This window comes from Mugil cephalus, chromosome 14 (genome assembly GCF_022458985.1).
Source record: "Mugil cephalus isolate CIBA_MC_2020 chromosome 14, CIBA_Mcephalus_1.1, whole genome shotgun sequence".
Taxonomy (NCBI): Eukaryota; Metazoa; Chordata; class Actinopteri; order Mugiliformes; family Mugilidae; genus Mugil; species Mugil cephalus.
In genome coordinates, this window is record NC_061783.1 from 11,480,762 (window position 1) to 11,502,985 (window position 22,224).

The 22,224-nt window shown below is 44.2% G+C and overlaps 2 protein-coding genes across 2 annotated transcripts in view; both read right to left on the reverse strand.

The window, feature by feature from the left end:
• Window positions 1–1,417: 1,417 nt before the first annotated feature.
• LOC125020202 (homeobox protein NOBOX-like) lies at window positions 1,418–9,765 on the reverse strand. The gene is made up of 9 exons (XM_047605511.1): window positions 9,624–9,765; window positions 7,278–8,020; window positions 5,384–5,546; window positions 5,181–5,287; window positions 4,821–4,966; window positions 4,607–4,719; window positions 3,694–3,955; window positions 2,804–3,120; window positions 1,418–2,047 (listed from the first exon to the last, which is right to left on the reverse strand). The coding sequence occupies exons 1-9, from the start codon at window positions 9,655–9,657 to the stop codon at window positions 1,602–1,604; spliced, it is 2,331 nt and encodes a 776-aa protein (XP_047461467.1). The 5' UTR covers window positions 9,658–9,765; the 3' UTR covers window positions 1,418–1,601.
• Window positions 9,766–14,358: 4,593 nt separating this feature from the next.
• Window positions 14,359–22,224, reverse strand: part of sdc3 (syndecan 3) — a 33,794-nt gene continuing 25,928 nt past the window's right edge. Inside the window, exons 3-5 of the mRNA XM_047604556.1 lie at window positions 19,911–20,767; window positions 18,826–19,015; window positions 14,359–17,382 (exon numbers count right to left, since the gene is read on the reverse strand). Coding sequence (XP_047460512.1) covers window positions 17,216–17,382; window positions 18,826–19,015; window positions 19,911–20,767 — 1,214 coding nt within the window. The 3' untranslated portion in view covers window positions 14,359–17,215. The remainder of the gene's footprint in view (window positions 17,383–18,825; window positions 19,016–19,910; window positions 20,768–22,224) is intronic.

Sequence of the window (22,224 nt, forward strand, 5' to 3'; positions counted from 1 at the left end):
ATACTGCCCTTACATAACCAACAGTTCTGTTCATCCCAGAACCCCCTGTGCTGCAAACACACTCCTCCTTCATCCCCATCTTCTTCTCCCTCCCACGCCTGCTGGCAGAGCCCACCCATCATCCTCCTCTCCTCCCATAGCAACTGCTCATCTCAGCTCTCCTCCCTTGTTCCCAGACCAACACATTGCCTCGCTCCTCCATCTCCCCCCACCCCCCCTTTATCTGCTCCCTTGGTCCCTGCCACCTCCTCCTCATTCTCATCAAACAATTTCTTCTCTTACTCCCACATCATCCGAGCCTCACTTCAAACTTTACTTTAAGTACAGCAGGACTACGAATCAGGAATATTAACTAGAGTTAAAAGCTACTTGTTTAACTCGCACTACTAAGAGCAAAAATGACACACTACTCCCAGATGTCTTTTTTAAGCTCAGGAAAAAGCCTTCAGCTCTTTTAGAGGCAGAGTTCTGGGACTTCCTTTCCACAAGTCTTTCTAACTGACTTGCATACTGAGGTTAAACAGAGCGGAAAGTGTAGTAAGTATGAGATCACAACAGATGGCAACACAGATTAAGGATTTGGGCAGTATCAGTGAGGGTCTGAGACACCTCCGCTCTAGAGAGGACTCCGTCCTTAGTCTCTAATCCGATGGTGGATATCGCACATGGTGAGACATACTACATGTCTCACCACTTTTCACTATTCAGCAGAACATAATATTCTGTGTGTGTGTGTGTTCCTGAGCGGTCTATATTTGTTTAATTTAGAAATAACACAATTTACAATTACATTAAAAACCTATGTCTGATTACAAATTACATCACATTTTAATCTAATTTACACTGGACTGTGGATTAGCACTGAGACTGGGACTGTTAGAGACTAGAAGGAAGAAGCCATATGATAAATATAACTTTAAGAGCCATTATTTGTGCAGCAATTACCTTTAAAGAGGAAATATGTATGTGTTTTATTTTCTCTGATCACTCCCTGTGATGCCCGGCAACATATAGATGTTTTTATTACAGTAGGTAACATATATGCAACTTATCTTGGTCATTTAGCACTATGTAAAATTTTACTTGTTCTACAAGTGTTGTCGCCTTTTTTCTTGATTTGAAAAGGTAACCACAACAAAATATAGACCAAATGAAACATGGGTTTTGTTTTTGTGTGGATGCTACGCTCATGAGAATTGTTTTCTCTCTCTCATTATGTTTAAGCGTCTACTTTGCTGCCAAGGCATCTTTGCATCCATTTTGTGAGATGCTTGAACAATAACATACAAAATCTGGGTGTGTGCATGCAAGTACTGACAGGACGGTGAAAACAACTGCGCTGCAGTCTGGTGGTTCACGGCAAATTTCTCATCAAAATTATGTCTGGAAGTCCTGATTTAAATCAAAGCAAAGCAGGTTAGATTCAGAAATAAATGATCAATGAACATTTATTGTAGCCCAGCTAAGTACAGCTCAACCAAGCTTGGTAGCAGTATTATGCTACTTAGACATCTTAACAGTAATACAACTAGAAAGCACAAAGATTCACACGTCTTTTACTTAGAAAATTAACGCACACACACACTCAGACATTCTCAGAGTCAAAAATGTATCGGGGAGAAGTCGCACTGGAAGTGGCTGTGTATCTCTCGAGGACTGTCATACTCAATTTTTACACAAGGGGGCACTGGAGGACTTTCTGGAGAGGCAGAGCTGACCTGAGAAGGTAACAGGGATGAAACCTTGGCTGGATTATTCTCCCCTCTGAGGCAAGAGGGCCGCAGACTCGACACAGGAGGGAGCACGGTGGTGATGCTGGTGGTGGTGTGGGTCTGGGTGTGAGATGATCGCTGGGAGTTTGCATGCGAAGGCCCAGGGTCCCCCCGCGGGAAGAACGAAGGGAGAGGGAGGCTGGTGGTGGAGGGAGTCTGGTGGTCCCGGGCAGATCCCAAGCTGGCTGGGTATGTTGGAGGGCACTGAGTATGCTGGTGCATGGCAGGCTGACTGTACATGTTACCCCACGGGTAAGACTGGTATGCTATCCCACCTGGATGCAGATCCAAAGAGAAAATTGAGGTTTATTAGAGTAAATGTACAAATATTCGCATTATGAGTTTAAGTGTGACCCCCCTGATCATAAACAAGAAGTGTTCTCCTGCCAAGGTGATTCGTAATCATAACACTGTCCTGGAACAGATAAACTGAGCTGAGCCCAGTTAGACAGGAGTTTCAATCCCTCACTGGAGTGGTTTGTTTGTAGTGGGTACACCTGAACTGACAGCATTCCTTATAATTATGTAACCAAGTAGTTTAACTGATGGCGGTTGATTGTCACGGTCTGTGTTCCAACTGATTCCCGCCTTCTATCTCACATCCCTCCAGAGTTCTTGCAGCTCCTCCACTTTCTACCCTGCATGCGTCATGCAGCTCCATTATTCTCAGCCACCAATCACTGCACTAGTTCACAACACGCACCAGAGCAGTGACAGGACATTATGTCGTCACAGTGAAGTGAGTTTTCCAGTATAAAATCTTGTCACTTTAGTTGATCCTATTCCAAAAACGTTGTCATAATTAGCGTTTGAATTGAGACGTGACCGAATAAAGAGTTTTTTGAGACCTAATCGTTTCATCCTTCAGTCTAACTGTACCTTCATGCCAGGTTTGACTTTGGCCAGGGACAAATTCATGTTTTGAATTCTGAATGTACTGCAGTTTGCTTGTTTTTTTAATAATAATGTAGGACGCACAGTTTTATTTTTAGTTTTGGGTCCTTAAATATTAGCTCATCTCAGTGACTCACCGTGATGGCCAGCTGACTGCAGTAGGATTTGTCCAGTGTTCTGGGACGGGAAGAAGGCATGGCCACCGGTGGAGTAGGTCACCATGCCAGTTGAGTTTCCTCCAGGGCCGAATGTCAGATAGGAGGCAGGGTTGGAATCTGGAGGGTTTGGGGTGAGGTAGGGGGAGGGTGTCAGGTAGGCCATGCGGGGCAGAGATGTTTGAGGTTGATGCTGAGGCTGGCCGGGGGGGTAGGAAGCCTGGAGCTGGTATGAGAGACTGTTGTTCTGCTGGCCGGACGTCAGGTAGTCCAATTTCTCCGTAAAGTCAAAGACTGAACTGAGAACAACACAAAGCAGAATGTTGCTGTAAACGCACATAAATAGATATGTATTGTGTTAAAGTTACCATTACTGAGTCTAGATTCACAAGTAACACAGTTAGAGGCACTATGTCCAAACAACTCTGCAGAACAAGCATTTTTAGAGAAACCATTACTTTTACAGAAAGAAGGTTAAAAAAAAATGTTTCTTTGTAATTTGGGTGAAATGATCCTTCAAGTCTCTTAGCAGCGGGAGTGGATAATGTATTGATATTCATTGTTTGTTCGTTGAATTGTCTTGCACTGGTGTGTTTTTGAGTGCTGTGATATATAACGAAAGTCAAACAAACATAATTTTGTACAAAGCAATTATTGACTGAGACTTCTCCCAGCATGGTTCCTGAAATATTTCAGAGCACCATCTGAAGCTGCCTCCCCACTACTGCGAGCACTGTGTGAGCCATCATTATATCAGTATTTCACAAGAACCCTCTCTGCCTACTCTCTGTCCTCCTGTCAGTTCTTGCACTTGTCCATGTTTAAATCACCCTCTAGTATTCATGTCACAGTTTCCTGTGAGCTGAGCTGACCTGGTGTCTGTCTGCAGAGACTGGGTGTCACGATGGGCCAAGGTGGAGCCACCCTCCAGAGCATCCAGGAAAAAAGGAGGGGTGTGAATTGGGGTGTTGAGAAGTGGTGGAGTGGGGTTGGCAGGGTTGTAGGTTGTCGTGAAAAGGGGCAGGCAGGCTCGTCGCAGTGGGGGAGGGCTGTGCATGGGACGGGGGTGGTACTCTGCCAAACCCCCCTGAGAGGAAAACTGATGCTGGCCCGCTTCTCTCACTCTGCATTGACCTTGGAGATGAAACAAACCGATTAAAAACTGAGAACAGACAGATACTGTAGTTTCCAGTTAATTTTAATGTCTCAACATGCTGCGTGAAGGTCCACTGAGCCTGAACAGTTCTGTGGCATCAAGATAAAGCTCCTCTTAAGAAGGGCAAAAGATGAATAGTTTAAGCTGCTACAGACTCCAACTTATGCTATAAAGTCAATAATTTCACTATTGCTTCGAGTACTTCAGGTGACAGCATATTTTATTGCAGCATTTTGGAACCATATGAAACATTTCACTGGACAACTTGTTTTTTGTACTGCGCCATCTCCGTTATGCAATGTGCATTGAAATGAAATAGGGGACTGCAATTCATCCAGTCTGGGCATGTCCTCGTGGCGCTTTACCAGAAAATGCACAGCCATTACATAGCATAATTTATGAATACTTTTTGCAAAATAATTGGTAGGCTTCTAAGCAGACTCTTAACTGTGGAGACATTAAAAAAGTCAAGCTAATATAATGTGAGTTCATTACTTGGCAATACTTAACAAAGGCTTCACGGCTCACATAGATGAGAGAAACAGAATCTCTCAGAACTTAAACGGCTGCACAAAAACCTAACGCACTGAGAGTTTTTAAAATATGTGAATGTACGTGGATTTCAGCACCTGGGCTAGTGAGGCTGGGCTGAAGGTTGTTGTTGGAGGGTGGGGTCTGCGTGGACAGGGTGGGGATTGAAGGCACTACAGGAGGGAGCTGAGGCAGCTTGTTTGCAAAGTAACTAGAAACAGAGGAAAATGTGTTGGTGATGAAAAGAGAAGAAAAAACAATAAATCATCCAGCGACATATGCTCAACTAAAACATGAGACACACTGGTTTACCTGTTTGGTGCCAGTGAGGGCAACGTGTGATTGATTTGGTGATGCGGGCTGCTGCTGCTGTATTCACTTCCTCTCTGTCTGTGATCAGGCTTTGCTGTGACGGAGCGTGCCTTCCTCCATTTAGCCCTTCGGTTCTGAAACCAGACCTGTGACACAGAAACATGCAGAGGGAGACAATGAAATGGTTATCGGCAAGTGGTGTGAACAGGAAGAGAGAGGGCAGAAGACAATCAAATCTGTTCACAGGAAGGGGAAACCTATTTAAAAGTTTGTTTCTCATGGTAAGAAGTAGAACACCAAGCAAGTATGGTCTTACATAAATTTTCTCAGACAGTTAATGGAGGAAGATGGCAGTCTAACCATTATTCTCTGAGGTGTGACACCAACTGACGCTGCAATGACTTTCCTCTTCTCTGCGTCGGGATAGTGATCCTCCTGGAACAGGTTTTCTAAATGCTCTAACTGATCTGCACACAAGCGTACATGCACACACAAATTGGAGGTCAATTATTTCCACAGGGGTCAAATCTGAGCACATGTTGTGAAACAGACATTTCTCTTACCTGTGCTGTAGAGTGTCCGTGTCTTCTTCTTCGGTGCGGGCGGCAGCGCTGAACTGTCCACAGTCTCTAACACTGGGAGCAGAGGGAAGCTGTGGGCTCGGCCTCGGCCCCTGTTGTTGTAACGCAGGGAGCGCTGATGGGAGTAGACCTGGTTTATCTCCATCTGCCATGAACCAGATGAACATCACCTCCAAGCTCAGCAACTCAATCAATAAAACATTATATCATTTAATGTGTTGATCCTTTGAAAATATCAATCTTGTGACTACAGCTGAATAAGGACGACTAAAGTTGACGTGTACACCAAAAAGCCAATAACAATATTCAACTGATAAAACAGCTCCGAGGTTTACAGATCAATACTCAGACTGATGTTTCAGCCGACATAGAGCAAAACTATTTAAAAAAGTCCTAAAAAATAAAAGTGGGTTCAGGACTTCAGGAAGTCTAAGTAATTCATTTGTGAGGCCTTTGTGCCCCATACAGTAAAAACGACACTTTGCTTTAGGCCAACATTCTGCACACAATGATTTCTCTCATTTTCTGTAATTTGTTGGTTAATTAAAACTCAGAAAATACAGAAAAACACAAACTGCAATTTCTCAGGTGCAAAGTTTTCTTTTTTTCCTTTCTTTAGGTCAGGTTCAATGGGAAGAAATTTAGTATAATAAGACAAAGAAAAGCAGCAGCCTTTGAAGATTTGTTTAAAACAACAGACAGAGTTTTACAATGAATCTCCTGTATTTCACCTTTCAGCAGCTTGTGTACAGTATGTATATTGTACACTCTCAAGGACAGTTTTTGATTTGATATGGTTTAACTCGTAGGTCTTAAACAGGTCCACTGCAGGGGGGTTGCAAAAGTTGATAAGACATTTTTTATATGTATTTCTTTGTTTTTTTTATTTTCCCCCCACAATTTTGCCACACTAGTTTAAAATTCTTTAAATACTCATTCACAAAAGCCAATATCTTTTAGTATGTTAGTATATAGCTATGTTTAAAGTTAAAACTGGCAAGATAATAAGTGTATATATATATAACTGACAGATAAAAAAAAAGTAACTGAAAGATTGACAGTTTTAACTATAAACACTGTTAAATTCATGTAATATGCAGCGTTGTGATTGGTAGAGTAGCAATAGGGGGCGGGGCCTACTGTCTACAGGAGGCTTGGATTGAAATAAAAAAAATAATATTTGAACCTGTGTATTATTTATAGCTTATTATTGAATGCAAAATGATAATAAGAATGTATATTTAGAAATAGAACATATAGTCTCCATTAGTTTATGGGTCCCTGGCCTGAAAAATGTTAAAGACCCCTGGTATAACATTTGAAGCCTGGAATCAGGACAACTGAGATTTCCTACGACTTTTCAACTTTATATGCTGAACAGAAAAAAATCCAGATTACTATCACATGTCATGGTGTAGAGACAGTATGTCATACTGGAAAATAATGAGGAAGGTTACACTAAGATGAAATCATTTGCAACAGTTTGCAATGCTTCACTAAAGCTCTGTCACCCACTGATATCACACAACACCACACACTAAGCCCATATTCAAATACAAGATGCCTTTTCACAGCTGCATCATTAATAATGCAGAAGGTTGTGGGCGTGAATCGTTTCATGCAAATTAGACTGCAATTATTCAAAGCAAATGAGATATTATTAGAAACCTGTTGCATTTCACTAGAACATGCTCAAGTGAATAAAAACAACATAAGATGCAGAATATTTTCAATCAGATGGAAGGTGAAACATATTTCATGGAGTCTGAACGTCTGACCTGATGTGTTTCTGGAGTCTTTAAAATGCTACACAACAGTTCAGAACTGTTCTTTATACACATCTGATGATAAGTGGTGATGAGGTGTGCATCCTCACCTCGAGAGGCTGCGTCCCCTGCTGGGGGAGACTATGGGGTAGAAGGGGGCTGTGAGGCCTCTTGGTCCCTCGTGGCTGAGGAGGTGCAGGCTGAATTGGGACCGGAGGCTGTGAGGAGTACAGCAGGGGAATGGGAACTGGGGGACAATAAAGCCCCGTCGCCCCAATACCCAGATACACTGAGTCAGACAAGTCGCAGCTGTTGATGAGGCCGACAGAAGGCTCAGACAGAGCCGAGCTCTCCTCCAAGCTCATCGCTGGCCCCCCCTGTGCTTTGTTTCCCTCCTCAAACCTCTCACCAACATCTTTTCCTCCTCTCCTGTTTCTCACCTGCTCACTTTGCTTCTTACCTCGCCTCTTCCTACTCTTCTTCTGCTCATCTTTCTGTTCTACACTTCTTGTTACTTCAGTCTCTTGTGTATCAGCGATAGTTTCCTTGGTGCTCTCAATCTCACTGTTTTCTATCTGCACCTCCAGCGCCTCCTCCGCATCCAGCCTACTCTCAGGCTTCACCTGCTCCTCCTCTTCTCCCGCTGTCGCCATCAGTTCCTTCTCTGATACAACTTTCTCTTCTTTCTTCTCCTCCCCCTCCTTCTCTTCTCGCTCCGTCTCCTCTCCTGCCTCTTCATCCTCCCTCTTACTAAACACTTCCTCCTCTCCTACTCTCCTCCTACCTCTCATCTTCCCTTCATTGTCCTTTGTTTCCAAATCCTCCAGTTCCTCACACAGAAGACTTGGACAGTCTGTAACAAAGAGTAGTGAACATGTCATCCCTTATCTGCAATTTGTGTCTGTATTGTGGAGACGTACAGTGAGGGTCTCTGCATTTTGTACAGTTTTACATTAGCATCTTAATATTTCATATTATGGCTCCCTGGACACAAATCAATTCATAATGACTCTCTGCTCATCATCATTTTCTGATTTCTTCAAAGGAATCCATTTTTAGATTTGGCAACGAAAGTTGGTTTTGCAATCAAAGCCCGGAGTCATGTCATCTGCTCTTTACTTAACACACAGTGGGTGTATTAAGAAATGATCTACACTCCCTCACGGTTTTATTGGGACCAACAACTGGTGAATACCAATAACCTTCATGAAGTTCAACGTTAGTGTAAGACTGATGATTTCCAAAGCAGAATTACTAATTTCAACATGTCATATTTTACCATATTTGAACAGTAGCACCCAGAATGTCATAATATTTTCAAATTGCTTGTTTATTGGATATCCTATTGGATATACGTTGATCCTGCAATACTCTGGTTGGCCTGAATTTGAATAATTTTAAGACCACATTCCTATTATTGGGTAGGTCTCCCTTGTGCCTCCAAAACAGCTGTGACTCATCAGAGGATGGACATGGGTCTTCTGAAGGTGTCCTGTGGTTCTCTGGTAACACAGTGTTGTTAGTGGGGGGGTCTTTGGGTCCTATGAGTCAAGGGAAAGGCCCTCTGTGGATCATCTCACAGATACTTGATCAGTTTTGGGATATACGTGTTTTTGGAGTTGTTCCTAAACGTTGTTTCTAACCGGTTGGGGATTGCTGCCTGGTCTGATCTAGGTGTCTAAGTAACATCCACAACAATAACAGGTCCAAATGTTTCCCAGCAGAACACTGTACTGTCACAAGATGGTTGATGGTATTCACTTTTCCTGTCAGTGGTTTTAATGATGTGGTTGATCCTACATAGAGCTATTATACAAAAAAAAAAAAAAAACTAAATTATTTGTATATACGGTTTGTGTCAAAATATGTGAGTATTTCCCTGTGGCTTTACCCACACATAATTCAGCATTGGACATATTTAATTCGAAGGGAGGTGACTTTATATCAGTTAATCCCACTTCGCTATCCAAGCAAAGCTCCTGGAGCTTATAAATACTTTTTAATTCACCCCAGGAAGTGTAAGAAATAACTTGATGACGTTAGAGGCGGTCTCTCTCCCACATTTCACGAAGCGTGTTGTGACCTGCAGGTCGAGTAAAACCTGATAAGGTCCATCCTCAGGAGGGGCTGCGGCCTGCAGTGACTTAATTAAGAGTCCCAGCTGTGCGGCGCCTCGTGCCACCACACCTGGCCGTTAATTAACTCAGCACGGCTAGCTGCTGCTAAAGCTAGCTAACCTGTCCCCGTGTCCAAACGCCGGGTCGTGAGTGTTAATAACTTAAAAATTGTCTCCGTGGAGCCGACTAGCACGGGGAGCCGCACTCGCAGGAAAGATTATGAGCTTTATATTGGAGTCTTCCAAAGTTCACTGAATGCTAAATAAGTTTTATGACTTTATTCGACGGTGGAAAAACAAATGCCAAAAAAGGCCAATAAAACAATTAAAGTGTCCTTACCAAAATCTTCGGCTAAACCACAGTCTTCGTCCATAGCATTCAAAACCAATAAACTTGTACCAATAATCAATTAAGTCACGCTGAGTCATGAAGCGAATGGCTCCGGGGCTAATGAGGTTGATTGATTGATTACCTCTGAGCAGTGAGACGGAAGTGGTGAAACTAAAGCAGCCAATCAGCGTTCAAAACAGGTGCAATAAAAAACTGATGAAAAGCCGAGAAGCCTGTCATGTGATTTGTTACCTTCAATCTACATTACTTGAGGAGCGTAAAGTGCTTGTTTTATGTATCTGTCTTATCTGACTGTGTTTATTTGTTTTTCAGGGAAAAAGAATAAGTAAATAGGAGTATTGTCTAGGAATGGTGTTTTTATTATATTTCATCATCTCAATAGCCCTGTACACACGCTAGGCCTATAATGTATTCTTGGTAAATTTATTTAAAATCCAATACACATTCACTATTTTTCTATAGGCTACTGCATGATTAAAACCTTTCTATCAAATAATCGGTGTAGTCCGTGCATGAACAGATTACTTGTGGGTTAGAGTGTTGTAAAAATAATTAGGCTATTAATATGAATATAGAGTAGCTGTCTATATTTACACTTTAATCTTTCTTAAAATATGAAAAACAAACGTGGAAATACTGTGAAACCGTGACAGGAGTGAATGGAGACTAAGAATAAATATATAAATACAAATATATATGTAAATGCAACGCATTGGAAATGTTGTACTTGGATGTTTTTATCTGTCTTCCACTCGAATTAAAAACTCCTGTGATCTGTGAGATCTATCCTGTGCCTCCTCATGGTGATCCAGACCTCCAGACTAGAACCCGCTGATGTAAGTTGCGGTTAAAGATTAGAAAATGGGAAAAAGGATCTTGCAAAATACATTAAAAGGATGCCTCTACGTAAGTGTAGCTGATAATGTCACGTTTAAATTGGGTTTGTCTTCAGTCTTCTTTGCTACAGTTGTTCCTCTATTACCCACCAGATGGGGTACTGGTGGTTGGACCCCAGACGTGTGAGCCTCCTTCAATCTGCCCCAGCTCTCCTGTTCAGTTTGTGTTCTCCTGCTCTGCCCCTCCCTCTCAGAGGAGGCTCGCACACAACCCCCCTCAGCCTGTGTGTCTGTGTGTGGAGGCATATTTCCACATCAGCAGCCCCATAACCAAGGCCAGGACAGCTTGTTGCCGTCTTTGATTCCAGGGATGGCCAGCTGCAAACCCACTCCTCCACATCAGGTGACCTTGCGTGTTCCCATCTGGTGTGATGCTTCGAATGCAAACTGAAGACGAGGAATAATCTCCCTTCCTGTCTGCTCGCAAACCCCCCACGGACAGTTCATCTAATTATTTCGGTGCATAGTCAATTTTTAATATAACGCCTTAAGATTAATGTCATCTCTGTCTGTTTCTCCCTCAAGGGTCTGCAAACTTGAAGACGTCTAATGGGCTGTTACGATCTATACATATAGTTTACATATGCCATAGCTCAGAGGAGAGCAGGGTTGTGTTTAATGTCAGAGGGTCAGATGCGGTATTTAGGCCAAGCTAATACTGGTGTGTGATAACACAGTGAGAGACTTTGTGTCTGCATGCAAATTCCTTTCAATGTATGTTACCAAAATATATTTATCTGCTGCTTCAAGAGCATTCGCTGCTGAGCCACGAGTGGACGCACAAAACAAAACCTCGGCCTCAAGTTTAAGCAATCCATCACCGCAAGGAGAGCTGAGTCACAGTGAAGGCCGATAATTTAAAGGGGCAGTTCACCCACATTGAAAAAAATAAAATAAAATACATATTTCCCTTCAAACCTCATAAAGGCATAAAGGCAGTTTTGGCTTCACGCTTCCAAGATATCAAGAAGAGATTTCTGCTTCGACCGCGGAGAAACGGGTACAAATGGAATTTTCTCACAGCACAGGAGAAACATGTCATTTAAATAATTCAGCGGCAGCATGTCTTTCCAGCAACAATGTCCTTGTGGATGATCCACAGACTCGATGACAACGGTCCTCACTGGAACCAGAGTACTTTCTACTAAACAAAGCTGTAATGTTGATTGTCTGTTCTCTGGATTTACAAGAGCAGCCAGGACACCACATCTAGAACAAGATGTTGTTGTTTTTGAGAAAACCGCATGACCACTGTGAGCAGAAACAGAAAGGCCGCACATATGAAAAGTGATCTGCATGGTTACGTGTACTAGAGGCTATATATGCTTTTTTATTATTATTATTATTATTAATTTATTCATACAAAATTTTTACAAACTGCAGCTTTATTTGGGTGTTGGAGAGATTACTATCAATGAAATCAAAGCACTTGAACATTACTTGAGTAGACTCTGGATTAGCTATTTAAATCGATTAAGATCATAGACGGCAAGCACACGTTCTCAGAAGCCTTTTCTGCTGCTTTTGATTATAGTGAATACTTAGATTTCACATCCGAACATGCTTCCCCTTCACCTGACTTTTTTTTCTAAAGCCCAGTGAATTCTTTTCATCTGCAGACTGTGACAGCCTGCTTTCAGCGAGAGGTGGAGGTAGACACTGAACAGCCTGCGTGGAACACATAAACATTCGGGCCTTCACACTCACAGACACACTTACAGGCATTTTAAAGTTGCCACTAGGCCTGAGCTGAACGAGAGGAAGACACGCAGTCAAAGTTGCTGATTTCTGTGCTTCATTAAGTGAATGCAGAATTGCCTAGGCTCTAAAATTCCCAGATTCACTGCATGCTAATTAGTTTTGGTAATTTGATTAATGGTGTTTGCCAAGAAATTAGCATGACTTGACTACAGCATTAATTAAAGTTGGGCTGGCTATTTTTTTTTAGCCCTGATTAGTCGGGGTAATAATTTTGTAGAACAGGAGTAGAGGTTGGTATCCAAGCCTCTATGAAAACTAATAAACTGCACTGTGCAGTCTGTTGTGTGCACATTGAAAGGTATTTCAAAGTTTTGGATAAGACGCTTGATTGCAGTTTGAACATGTTGAATCAGCAGAGCCTGTTCGTCAGAGAGGCCACTCTGATCGGGTGATATCAGTTTATTGAGGCAAGACAAAAGCAAGCTAACAACAAAGTTGATGTACGCACACAGAACGCTTCACTCATGGCAATATACATCTTCACCTTTATCTAAGCCAACAGATCTCTGCAGATGGTGTGCATATGTGTTCAGTTCAGTTGTAGTTCCCCTTTTTGAGTAACAGTCACCTGCTGGTGGGGAGTTGACGCAGGTAGAAAAAGTACATGCTAGTTGGCCAGTGGCTCTTTGGGTAGTTGCCCAGGCAACACGGACACCGCAATCTGCTTCTGCCAGTTTATTGCTTCTGGTTTCCAGTGGCTGTAAAGCCTCACTCCACCTGGCCAAGAAAATAACTAACACCTAATAACTGACACGTAAGTGTCAGTAAAACTACAACTTTTCAGTTTTAGTATTGACTTTTTGCAAGTATGAAAAAAAAAAATATTAGCCTCCTGAGGCCCTGTGTCCTCATGTGTCGAAGTTTTAGGTTTGTGGCAGATTATTCTGCTTCATTTAAACTTTTATCCTCTTAACTAGATACTAGTTGGTGTAAAAACATGACATTTCAGCTGATTCAAAAGTGGACAAGGTACAAAACACCATAAAATTTTACAGTTGAAACTTATAGTTATATATATTAACTTTTCTAGTTTAATATGACATGCAAATTCTATCGATAATAATGAACTTTATCCTTGCTGATTGCCCTGCGATATGCTAGCGACCTGTCCAGGTGTACCCCGCCTCTTGCCCAATGCCAGCTTGGATAGGCTCCAGCAACCCCCGCGACCCTAGTGCAGGATTAAGCGGTGCAAAAGATGAGACAAGATGAGATCCTTGCTAATTAGCAAGTCCTCGATTGAGAACGTTGGGACTTCATTATTTGCAATTCTGTCTCGTAATGTTCAGACATGAAAATTAACAGTTTCATATTTTGTTACATATCGGTGACTCCATTATAATATTGTGAAATAATCCCCGTGTCGACACATGAGGACATCATTTTTTTTTACCCAAATCTACTTCCTGTTCAAACATGATGCTTAGTTTTTAGCTTAGTTTGTATAGTTCTTAGATCCTAATAATCCCAAATAAAGAAAAATGGAGAAGTTAAAAATGCCAAACAAAAGCTCAGGTCTCAGGAGGTTAAATACCAAACAACCTGTTTTAAACCTTGAATAGAGTAATGCAAAGGAAAAACAGCTAAATGTGTTCAGGGAGTCGCCATTAAACTGTTGAAAGACAGCTGAAATTGTCGCATCATGCAGCCACAAGTGTCAGGCGTTAGCTTGTGGTTTCATATCTGGCTTCCATTGAAAAAGAGTCTTCTGGGGAAGTAGGGTGAACATAGAATAAGGCTACCTCTCTATTTGCAGTCACACGCTAAGCTAGGGTAACCGACTGCAGCTTGAAGTGCCACATTTACAACACTAGAATGAACAAATGAGAGAGGCAAGAAAATCAATAAGTGATTTCTCAAAATATAAGATTAGTCTTGAAATTGGAACGTGAAGGTGATCGGGCTCACGCTCATTACACTGAAGGATTTGGCTGGGTGGTCCTCAGAGGCCTGAAAGCAGAATTTAGCCCTAGGGCCCTCTAAAAGGTCATCCATTGTGTATTCTTGAGTGAGGCCTTGATTTATCCATTTTCGATTTAAGGAATAAAAGACGAGAGAAAACGAGATTTACCCAATCAGGTTTTTTATTTGGAACAGAGTGGCAGATTAGTGACAGGGCGGTGGCTTCGAGGATCCGCCTCCTCTCGCTCACTCAGCCAATGACAGAAACTCAGCCTTAAAAAAATGCAAATGTATAAAAACAGGAATGGGAACAGCAAACATAGAATAGTGTAGCCCACACTGGGCTTCACACGCATTCACACACTTAGACTCACACACACACACATACAAATTAACCCTCTTTCACTCTCTCGCGCACACAGAGACACACACACAAGTCTTATTTGGCTACGCAGGCTTAGATGGGTACAAACGCACATGTTTACGCTTCGACAGTCACTTTAGAAAAGACAGTACGTGTTAAGATCATTCCCGCCTGTGAGAAAATGGTGCGTCGCCTGTCCGTCCGTCTGTCCTGCGGCAGAGAGACAGACAGGTGCACGAGTCAGACAGACAGCGAAAAGACACAGTCAGTGTGTGTGATCGAAGCCGCCGTGCGGGACAAGCATCTGCCGCGTCCAGCCGTGGACACACACACGTCGACAGGCTAGTCAGTGTACACAAGAGTCTGCTGTGAAATACCAAGGTGAAGCACTCATGCATGCACACATGTGCAGGGGGCAGGTACAGGTGAGGTGTAGACGCACACACATGTGTATTCTCTCACTGGTGGAAAGGGGGTGGCGGCGAGGGGGGAGGGGATGGAGGGGGAGGGGAGGGTGGCAGGTGATTGAACACACATGAGTGGAAGAGGTGCGTTACCCGTCTGTGGAAGAGCGTGAGAACTGCTGGAGTAGGTAAACACACACCCGACCACAGTACATTCTGACTTTAACTCGCCCCTCTTTTCTTTCAAAACACACACGCGCACAAAAAGACACGCACAGGCATCCGCACACACACCCAGACGAGTATAGATTTGACTCCCATGCATTTTTTTGATCTACAGTACTGAGTATAATAGAAGCTACTAGCCCAGTCGCACTGGTGTGGTTATTGTTACAATCTCTTAGATAGAAGCACAGCCCTCCCGTCTCCTCACCCCCCCCTCCTCCCTCCCCCCCCCTCCCCCTTCCCCAGAATGGTCCGACAGCAGGTTCAAGTTTTTCCTCACTGACACTAGCTCCTCTCATAACTCGAAGCTTCAACGACAAATGTTATGACGTGGGCCAGATAAGTGCGCGTGGGAGCGACTTCCTGCGAGCACTTTTTCATTAAAGCCCCCTCATGCTTCCCAGATGCCCCTCCTGCTCCCAAACAGAGAGCCAATGGTGGAAGGAAAAGAAAGCGAAGCATGCAAAAAGTGTGTTTGTGTTTGTGTGTGTGTGTGAGGAGGGGAGGGTTAGCGGATGTCAAGATGACCGGACATGTAGTTGTGCTTTTACACAAACAGAGCAAACTCTAAACCAACCAGCAACTGATCGATAACTAATCAATAACGTACTGAAACCACCTGATCTGACTCGAATGATGAGCGACGACCGCCACACATGAGGATGAGGGTGAGGGTGATGCTTTCGACATGACATGACGAACAGTGTATTTAAAAGTCCGTGTGGTGCGCTTAGATGCAAGTTTTACGTCTGCAGCTGTGTGTGTGTGTGTGTGTGTGTTTGTGTGACAGGAGCACAGCTCGTCTAAAGTGATGACGGATGTGATGAATAAAAACTCTTCATGATCATGCAGATGGTTAGTGACGCCAGAAAGGATACGCTGATATTTACATATAAACTTTTTTTTTTTTAAACTGCTAAATACACATCCTCCTGTTTTCAGTTTATTATCATTATTATTATTATTACGGCATTATTATTATTATTATAATTATTATTATTATTCACCATCCAGCCCAAGAACATTGATATATTATTGATTATTATTACTATCCATAACTAGTCTTTGTACAGCTTAGAGGAGCAGAGGTGCCCCCCCAGCTCGGTGTGAGCCGGGGTGGGGGGGTGGGACCAGACAAGTGTTTCCACAGCGGCTCCTTGACGTCGTGAAACACGCCGAGGGTTGAGCACCGTTTTCTGGTTGGCCGAGCACAGAGAGAGAGGTCAGCGCCACCTTCGAGCAGATCCGAGTGTGTGAGTGAGCGCGCGTGTGTGTGTGTTCGTGAAACTGCGTGTTTATGTGGCTGTAAGCTGTTTGTGCGTGTCTTTGAGCACCAGAGGGCCGGAAGGCACAAAAAAGACCTTTCCTCTCACCTTTGACCCTGGGCTCTGTGCGGCCAACCAGACGCTCTGCGTGTTTTCTTTGTTGGGGGGGGGTGGTGAGGGGCGGAGTCGAGCCCGGCGCTCTCTTGTTTTGTGTCCCTCAGCTCGCTCCACCCCCCCTCCTCTCCTCTCCTCTCCTCTCCTCTCACGTTTATTCGCTCCGTAAAACCAGAAGAGGAGCTCTTGTCTTGTGGCGGAAAACACAGGTTAAGAGCATGTGTTTTGTACCTTTTTTTCTTTTTTTTTTTACAAAATAATCATATTATCACATACAGAACAAGAGAATCTGTAGAATATTAATAACAACATTTACTTTAAAAACATCTCGTGTGTATGTGTTATTTTTTTTTTTTTTCTGAGTATATTTGGATTTTATTTCCTTTTTTTGTCCTCTTTTGTTCGTTTTCATTGAAAAGAAAGTTCCAAGTCCGCAGAGAGAAAGGCGCTCTTGAGTGTTTTGGAGACGAGAGGAGAGAGGGACGAAAGGAGTCGAGCAGATGAGGGGGGGAAGGCGACGAAGAAGAAGAAGAAGAAGAAAAAGAGGAGAAAGAGGAGGTGGAGGAGGAAGAGGAGGGCAGGGCTTAGAGTATCTTTCTTTCTTCTCTCGCTCGAGCTCTCTCCCTCGCCGTGCGGCGTTGTCTCTCTGTTATGCATAAAACTCCTCCTGCTTGTCTGGTTTCTGGTAGGTGACCGTGGCCTGTTTGGGTTCCTCCAGCGTGTAGCTGCCCTCGTCCTTCTTCTTCATCCTGTACACCAGCAGCATCACCAGGAAGGCGGCGAACAAGGCGCCCACCACGCCCCCAACTATCACCGCTGGAACAAAACAAGAAACAGAACGTTAGAAGTTTCCCATTTACCCGCGAAGCGGAAGCTACAGACGCTACGAACAAACACTAAAATGCCATTAGAGCCACTCGCACGTCCTGGGGGAGACTACAACACCTCACACGCCGCTTTAAAAAGGAGTCTGGAAGCAAGTCTACTACAGCATCACTATCACCTGGCTGCTAAGTGAAGACTGATGAGCGTGAACGTGCCAACATTACATTCGGTGCTGCCAGCAGCTTTGTGATAAACTGCAGCCCTGCAGTGTCACATAGGGGTTTAACGCGTTTATCCATCTCCTCTCTGTTTCGTTTCGCCAATAAACTCAACAGATAAGTGTGCGGGTGCCCTCACTCGATGAGTAAGCGACTTGCACTGATGCAGATGTAGCCAGCAAGTTATTTGAGGTTAGACAACCCTTCACTGTAAGGGTTTCTGACTTGTTGCACCACGTTTTGTAATTGAATTTCACACATAACTCCAACAAGTTTAGTCTAATCATGTAGAGTATGACTAAGTGCATTTACCATTTGCTTTTACAGTGTGATACTGGAGAATATTAGTCAGTCCACATGTTCGCTGGAGTCCTTGATTAGAATTTACTTGACACTTTAGTTTATAACCAAGTACCTGCAAATATTTAGGACGTTCCCTTCAGCCTCAGCTGCGCTGTAGGGTTAGCATTAAGCTCAAAGCCCCCGCGGTTTTTGTAGCCTCCGAATAGTTAAACTACAGAGACATTTTTGGAGGTGAAATGCAGAACTGAAGTTTCTGATTAAAGGAATAAGACAGGAACGCAGTCCGGGAACTTGTTCTGCCCACAGAATATGCACAGCACTAGCTCTGAATCTATGAGCCCCGGTGGTTTGTGATTCACTTCTAACACACACTCTAGTCTAAATTCTGTTGCCTCCTGCTCTTTACCGATAACCAGGAAATCGGCGAAAACCAGGGCCACCAGTCCTCCAATCAGAACAGCTGAAGGAGAGACAGAGAGCCAGTCAGGTCAGGCAAGTTGGCTGCTCCCTCACTTTCTACAGCAGCTCTTTGGGATGGGGAGAAGAGGGCACTTGAAAAGAAATTGGATTTACCCGGAGGGGTGGGGGGGTGAGGGGAGAGAAAAGAGGGTAGAGAGGAGAGGAGGGGTTGGATAACCCAAGAGGAGGATTGCTTGTTCTCAATGGGTCAAACGGGGCTAAGTAGCACATTCACTTATGGTGATGAATCTGCACCATGTGAATGGCTGTTTATCCGAGCAGCTCCCAGAAAGCAGGGCGAGCGTGCAGGAGGCAACGGGAAACGTTGTGTCAATCTAAAATGCGATTACCAAGTGATTTATGTGAGAGAACGGCAGAATGACAGAGGACGCGATCAGGCAAAAATCCAGACCTGAACGCCAGAACCGGAACTTGTACTGACAGACACTCTTACCTATCAAAACCTCTTTTCTCTCCAGGATGTTCTTCTGAGGCAGCTGAGCAGCAGAGCTTCCTCCGTCCACCGTGTTACCGCTCAGATCGGGATCCACTGGCATTAAACCTCGGCCGAGACCATTGCGGCGATCCTCGCGGATTTCGAAATCTCCGCTCGGTCCCACGGCTCCCACCTCATTGTTGCTCTCCTGAGACAGGGGAAGAAATGTGAGACTAATGACGGGAAATTTACATTTGGTCTAATCACATTGGTTCCACAGAGTGGCCGCACTGAAATGTTTCCAAACCAACGCAGAGAACTTTCCATGGCACAAGTTTGCCTTTTAAACAATGGGCCAGTGTGTGCTCTGATTGGTGGAAAGTTGCATATTGTCCAACACATATACACACTTCATAACATCTGGCAGCTTAATTACTATGAGGGGAAACTGGGGAAAATCTAAACGCATTGAGCTTTAATGCCGAGCTGCTGCAGATAAACAGAAGCACGCCAATCAGGGAAGTGACTCTGCTCTGTAAATAATTAAGCTGTCAGTGTAAAAGAAGCAGTCAGGAAAAGAGCTGAGCATCAGACCTCAACGCTTTATTGGTAATGGCAGAAATTAGTCCATTAGTATGAAGTATTAAATAAGCTAGTGTGTGAATCCTTAGTCAAACTTATGACTGCTTGTTATTCACATTTATCCTCATTGTTATTTCAGAATTCACGTACAGCTGCTTGTGTTTAGACATCGTTCAAATATGAGGGCTGGGAATGGTAATTACTGGACTTGATGCGGACATGGCATGTAAGTGTTTTCATGGGATTTGGAATAACATTTGAGAACAGTTGCTTCTCATGATGAAGTCCAGATGCGATGAACCCAGCTTAGAAGAGACTGAGCAGTTGGAAACTGTTCTACCATTAGCTCTAAAACTATTAACATGTTATTTTCCTCATTTTCTTTAATTGGAACAGGAGTGGCACATCATCCTTTCTGGGGAAGAGCAGTGGTGTTTTTGACGTCACTTCCGTCTTCTTGCAGCTTTGTGTTTTCTTGCAGTGAGTGATGAGGACAAACCCTGTCCCCGGATGACTCCTACCTGTGTTGCCGTGGGCTGCTGTGGTCGTGTCGTTCTCTCTGTCGGCGCCGCCTGAGTGGCTGTTGTCATGGGAACCCTGGGCCTGAACGGGACCCTGGTCTTTGCGGTGGTGACGGCCGAGGTGGTCGTCGTGGTAGGTGCGGCTGTCGTAGGCTCAGGGGTGGCCTCTGCTGCGGTGGCCGCGTCTTCTTCTGTGGTGGTTTCTATGTCCGGGTAAACCAGGGAGGGCGTGGTCGACAGGTAGATGTCATCTACGTCTTCTTCTTCTGTGGTGCTCAGGTCGTCTGAACCCGCAGAGGGTGCCGCGCTTTCCACGGGACTGGTTGCCGGGTTGGTGGTCACCACGGGAACGGCTTCAGGTGACCGCGGGGTCGCGGTGGTCTGCGCCGCCGCCCTGATCCGCTCCAGCTCTCTCTCCCTTTCGAGCTCCCTCTCTCTTTGCCTTTCTCTCTCCCTCTCCCGCTCTCTCTCCCTCTCCCTCTCTCGCTCACGTTCTCTCTCCCTCTCCCTCTCCCTCTCCATCTCTCTGACCCGCTCCCTCTCCCTCTCCCTTTCTCTCTCCCTCTCCAACTGCCTCTCCCTTTCCTTCTCCCTCTCCAGCTCCATCTGTCTCTCCTTCTCCAGCTCTCGTTCTCTCTCCAGCTCCCTCTCCCTCTCATAGAATGCACCGCTCTCTCCGTCAGCCTCGGTGGTCGGCGGCGTGGAGGTGACGTCGTCCGGGCTGGGGCTGGGGCTGGGCTCGGCTGCGGGTGAGGCGGAGGGGGCGGGGCTAGTGGCCTGGGTCGTGGAGAGGAGGAGGGTCTCCTCCGTGGTGAAGGCCACGCCCAAAGACGTCGGCCTCACGCTGATCTCAGGAACTGGAGAGGAGAGAAATTAAAAGTATAAGTCAACAAATTACCGCACATGAAAGACTTATACTCTAACACAAACTGAGTCACAATAATCAACAATAACCAGAAACTAACACCATATTACTCAACTGCTACGTCTACGTAATGTCAATAGCAGCGCAACAGATTACCGTAATAACTGTAGTCTGCGTGCACCATTTTTTCCCCTGTCATTCATAAAGATAAAATTGGTGACACTTATGGGGACAGTTATAGCAGGTCGTCCAAAACGACACAGCACCTTTTTTTGGCACAAGTCTTCTTGTTCCGTCTTCACCATGCCTCGGTATTAGGCATTCGGTATGAAGTGATATACCACTAAGCCCTGATTCAGACTAGGGATGTCAGGGTTACTTACATCCAATACCACTACCAGGAGGCCTTAAGAGGGCTTAATCAGACGGGCTCCTTCTTCTCTTCATTCATTCAGTTTACAGTAAGAGGGCATGTTTTAGATTGTCAATCTGAAAACTGAGCTTTAGGGAAACCTGTTTGTGGAGTACGTCTGACTTAAGTCAGTGGGTAGTATTGCTTCTAATTATATGAAGCTGCCACAAAAAAGGTGCCGTGAAAGCCGAGACGTCTTGACTTTCAGTCTCTTGGATACTACGCTACACTACGCTACAGGAGAATTATTTCCCGTATCCTACTTTCTCTGTGGTAACAGGCGTCTTATATCAGTGACACATAAACAGTGCATAGCCAGAGTTTGTTAGTCGTGAATTTAATGACGGCTTGGCGCAGCAATTGCAGTCACAATTAAATCGCCATTTTCTGCTCATTTAGCTCCCTGACAACAGAATGTAAATGAAAACAGCTACAGCAAACTGCGAGTTCAGCTGCATTAAATCCTGGAGGTGCAGAAGGCGACAGACCGGAGGTTTAACCAAGAAGTAAAGAGTAAAGAGGATCCGGCCTGTCCTTCAGTCTCCTGACCAGATGTTTGCTGTGATATATTTATGCTGCCAAATAAGAGCCTGCGAAGGTTCTCAGTCATCCAGGTCGTGGTTAATGGGTTGTTTTTGGACATATAATCATAGTCTTTTAGTATGGATAAAGATCTTTAGAGAGAAGAGAAGAGAAGAGAAGAGAAGAGAAGAGAAGAGAAGAGAAGAGAAGAGAAGAGAAGAGAAGAGAAGAGAAGAGAAGAGAAGAGTGATTCATTTTCTTTTTAAATGCTATAATAGTATTAGTCCACCTTTCATTCTGTTATAGGAGAGAGGCTCCTTGGCTTGAAAGAGAAACAAATTGAATTTACAGGCACAAAGACATGAGGGATGACAGAGCAGCTAGAGAGGAAATCGAAATACGGACTCTGACAATGCAGCTCCTGTGAAATATATCAGACGCTTCTAAACGCCTCCTTCAGAAGCAGCGGCGATACGAAACGTACATCTGTCTGTTAAAAACGAGCCCTTTCTTTG

What these genes read in the sequence shown, in the direction of transcription:
- LOC125020202 (XM_047605511.1), bottom strand. Translation starts at nt 9,657, where the DNA reads ATGGACGAAGACTGTGGTTTAGCCGAAGATTTTG. An exon ending in AGGGGACGCAGCCTCTCGAG is followed by an intron (nt 5,547 to 7,277) that starts GTGAGGATGCAC and finishes GGTTCATGGCAG; the next exon opens with ATGGAGATAAACCAGGTCTA. An exon ending in TCTCTGCAGACAGACACCAG is followed by an intron (nt 3,121 to 3,693) that starts GTCAGCTCAGCT and finishes TGTTGTTCTCAG; the next exon opens with TTCAGTCTTTGACTTTACGG.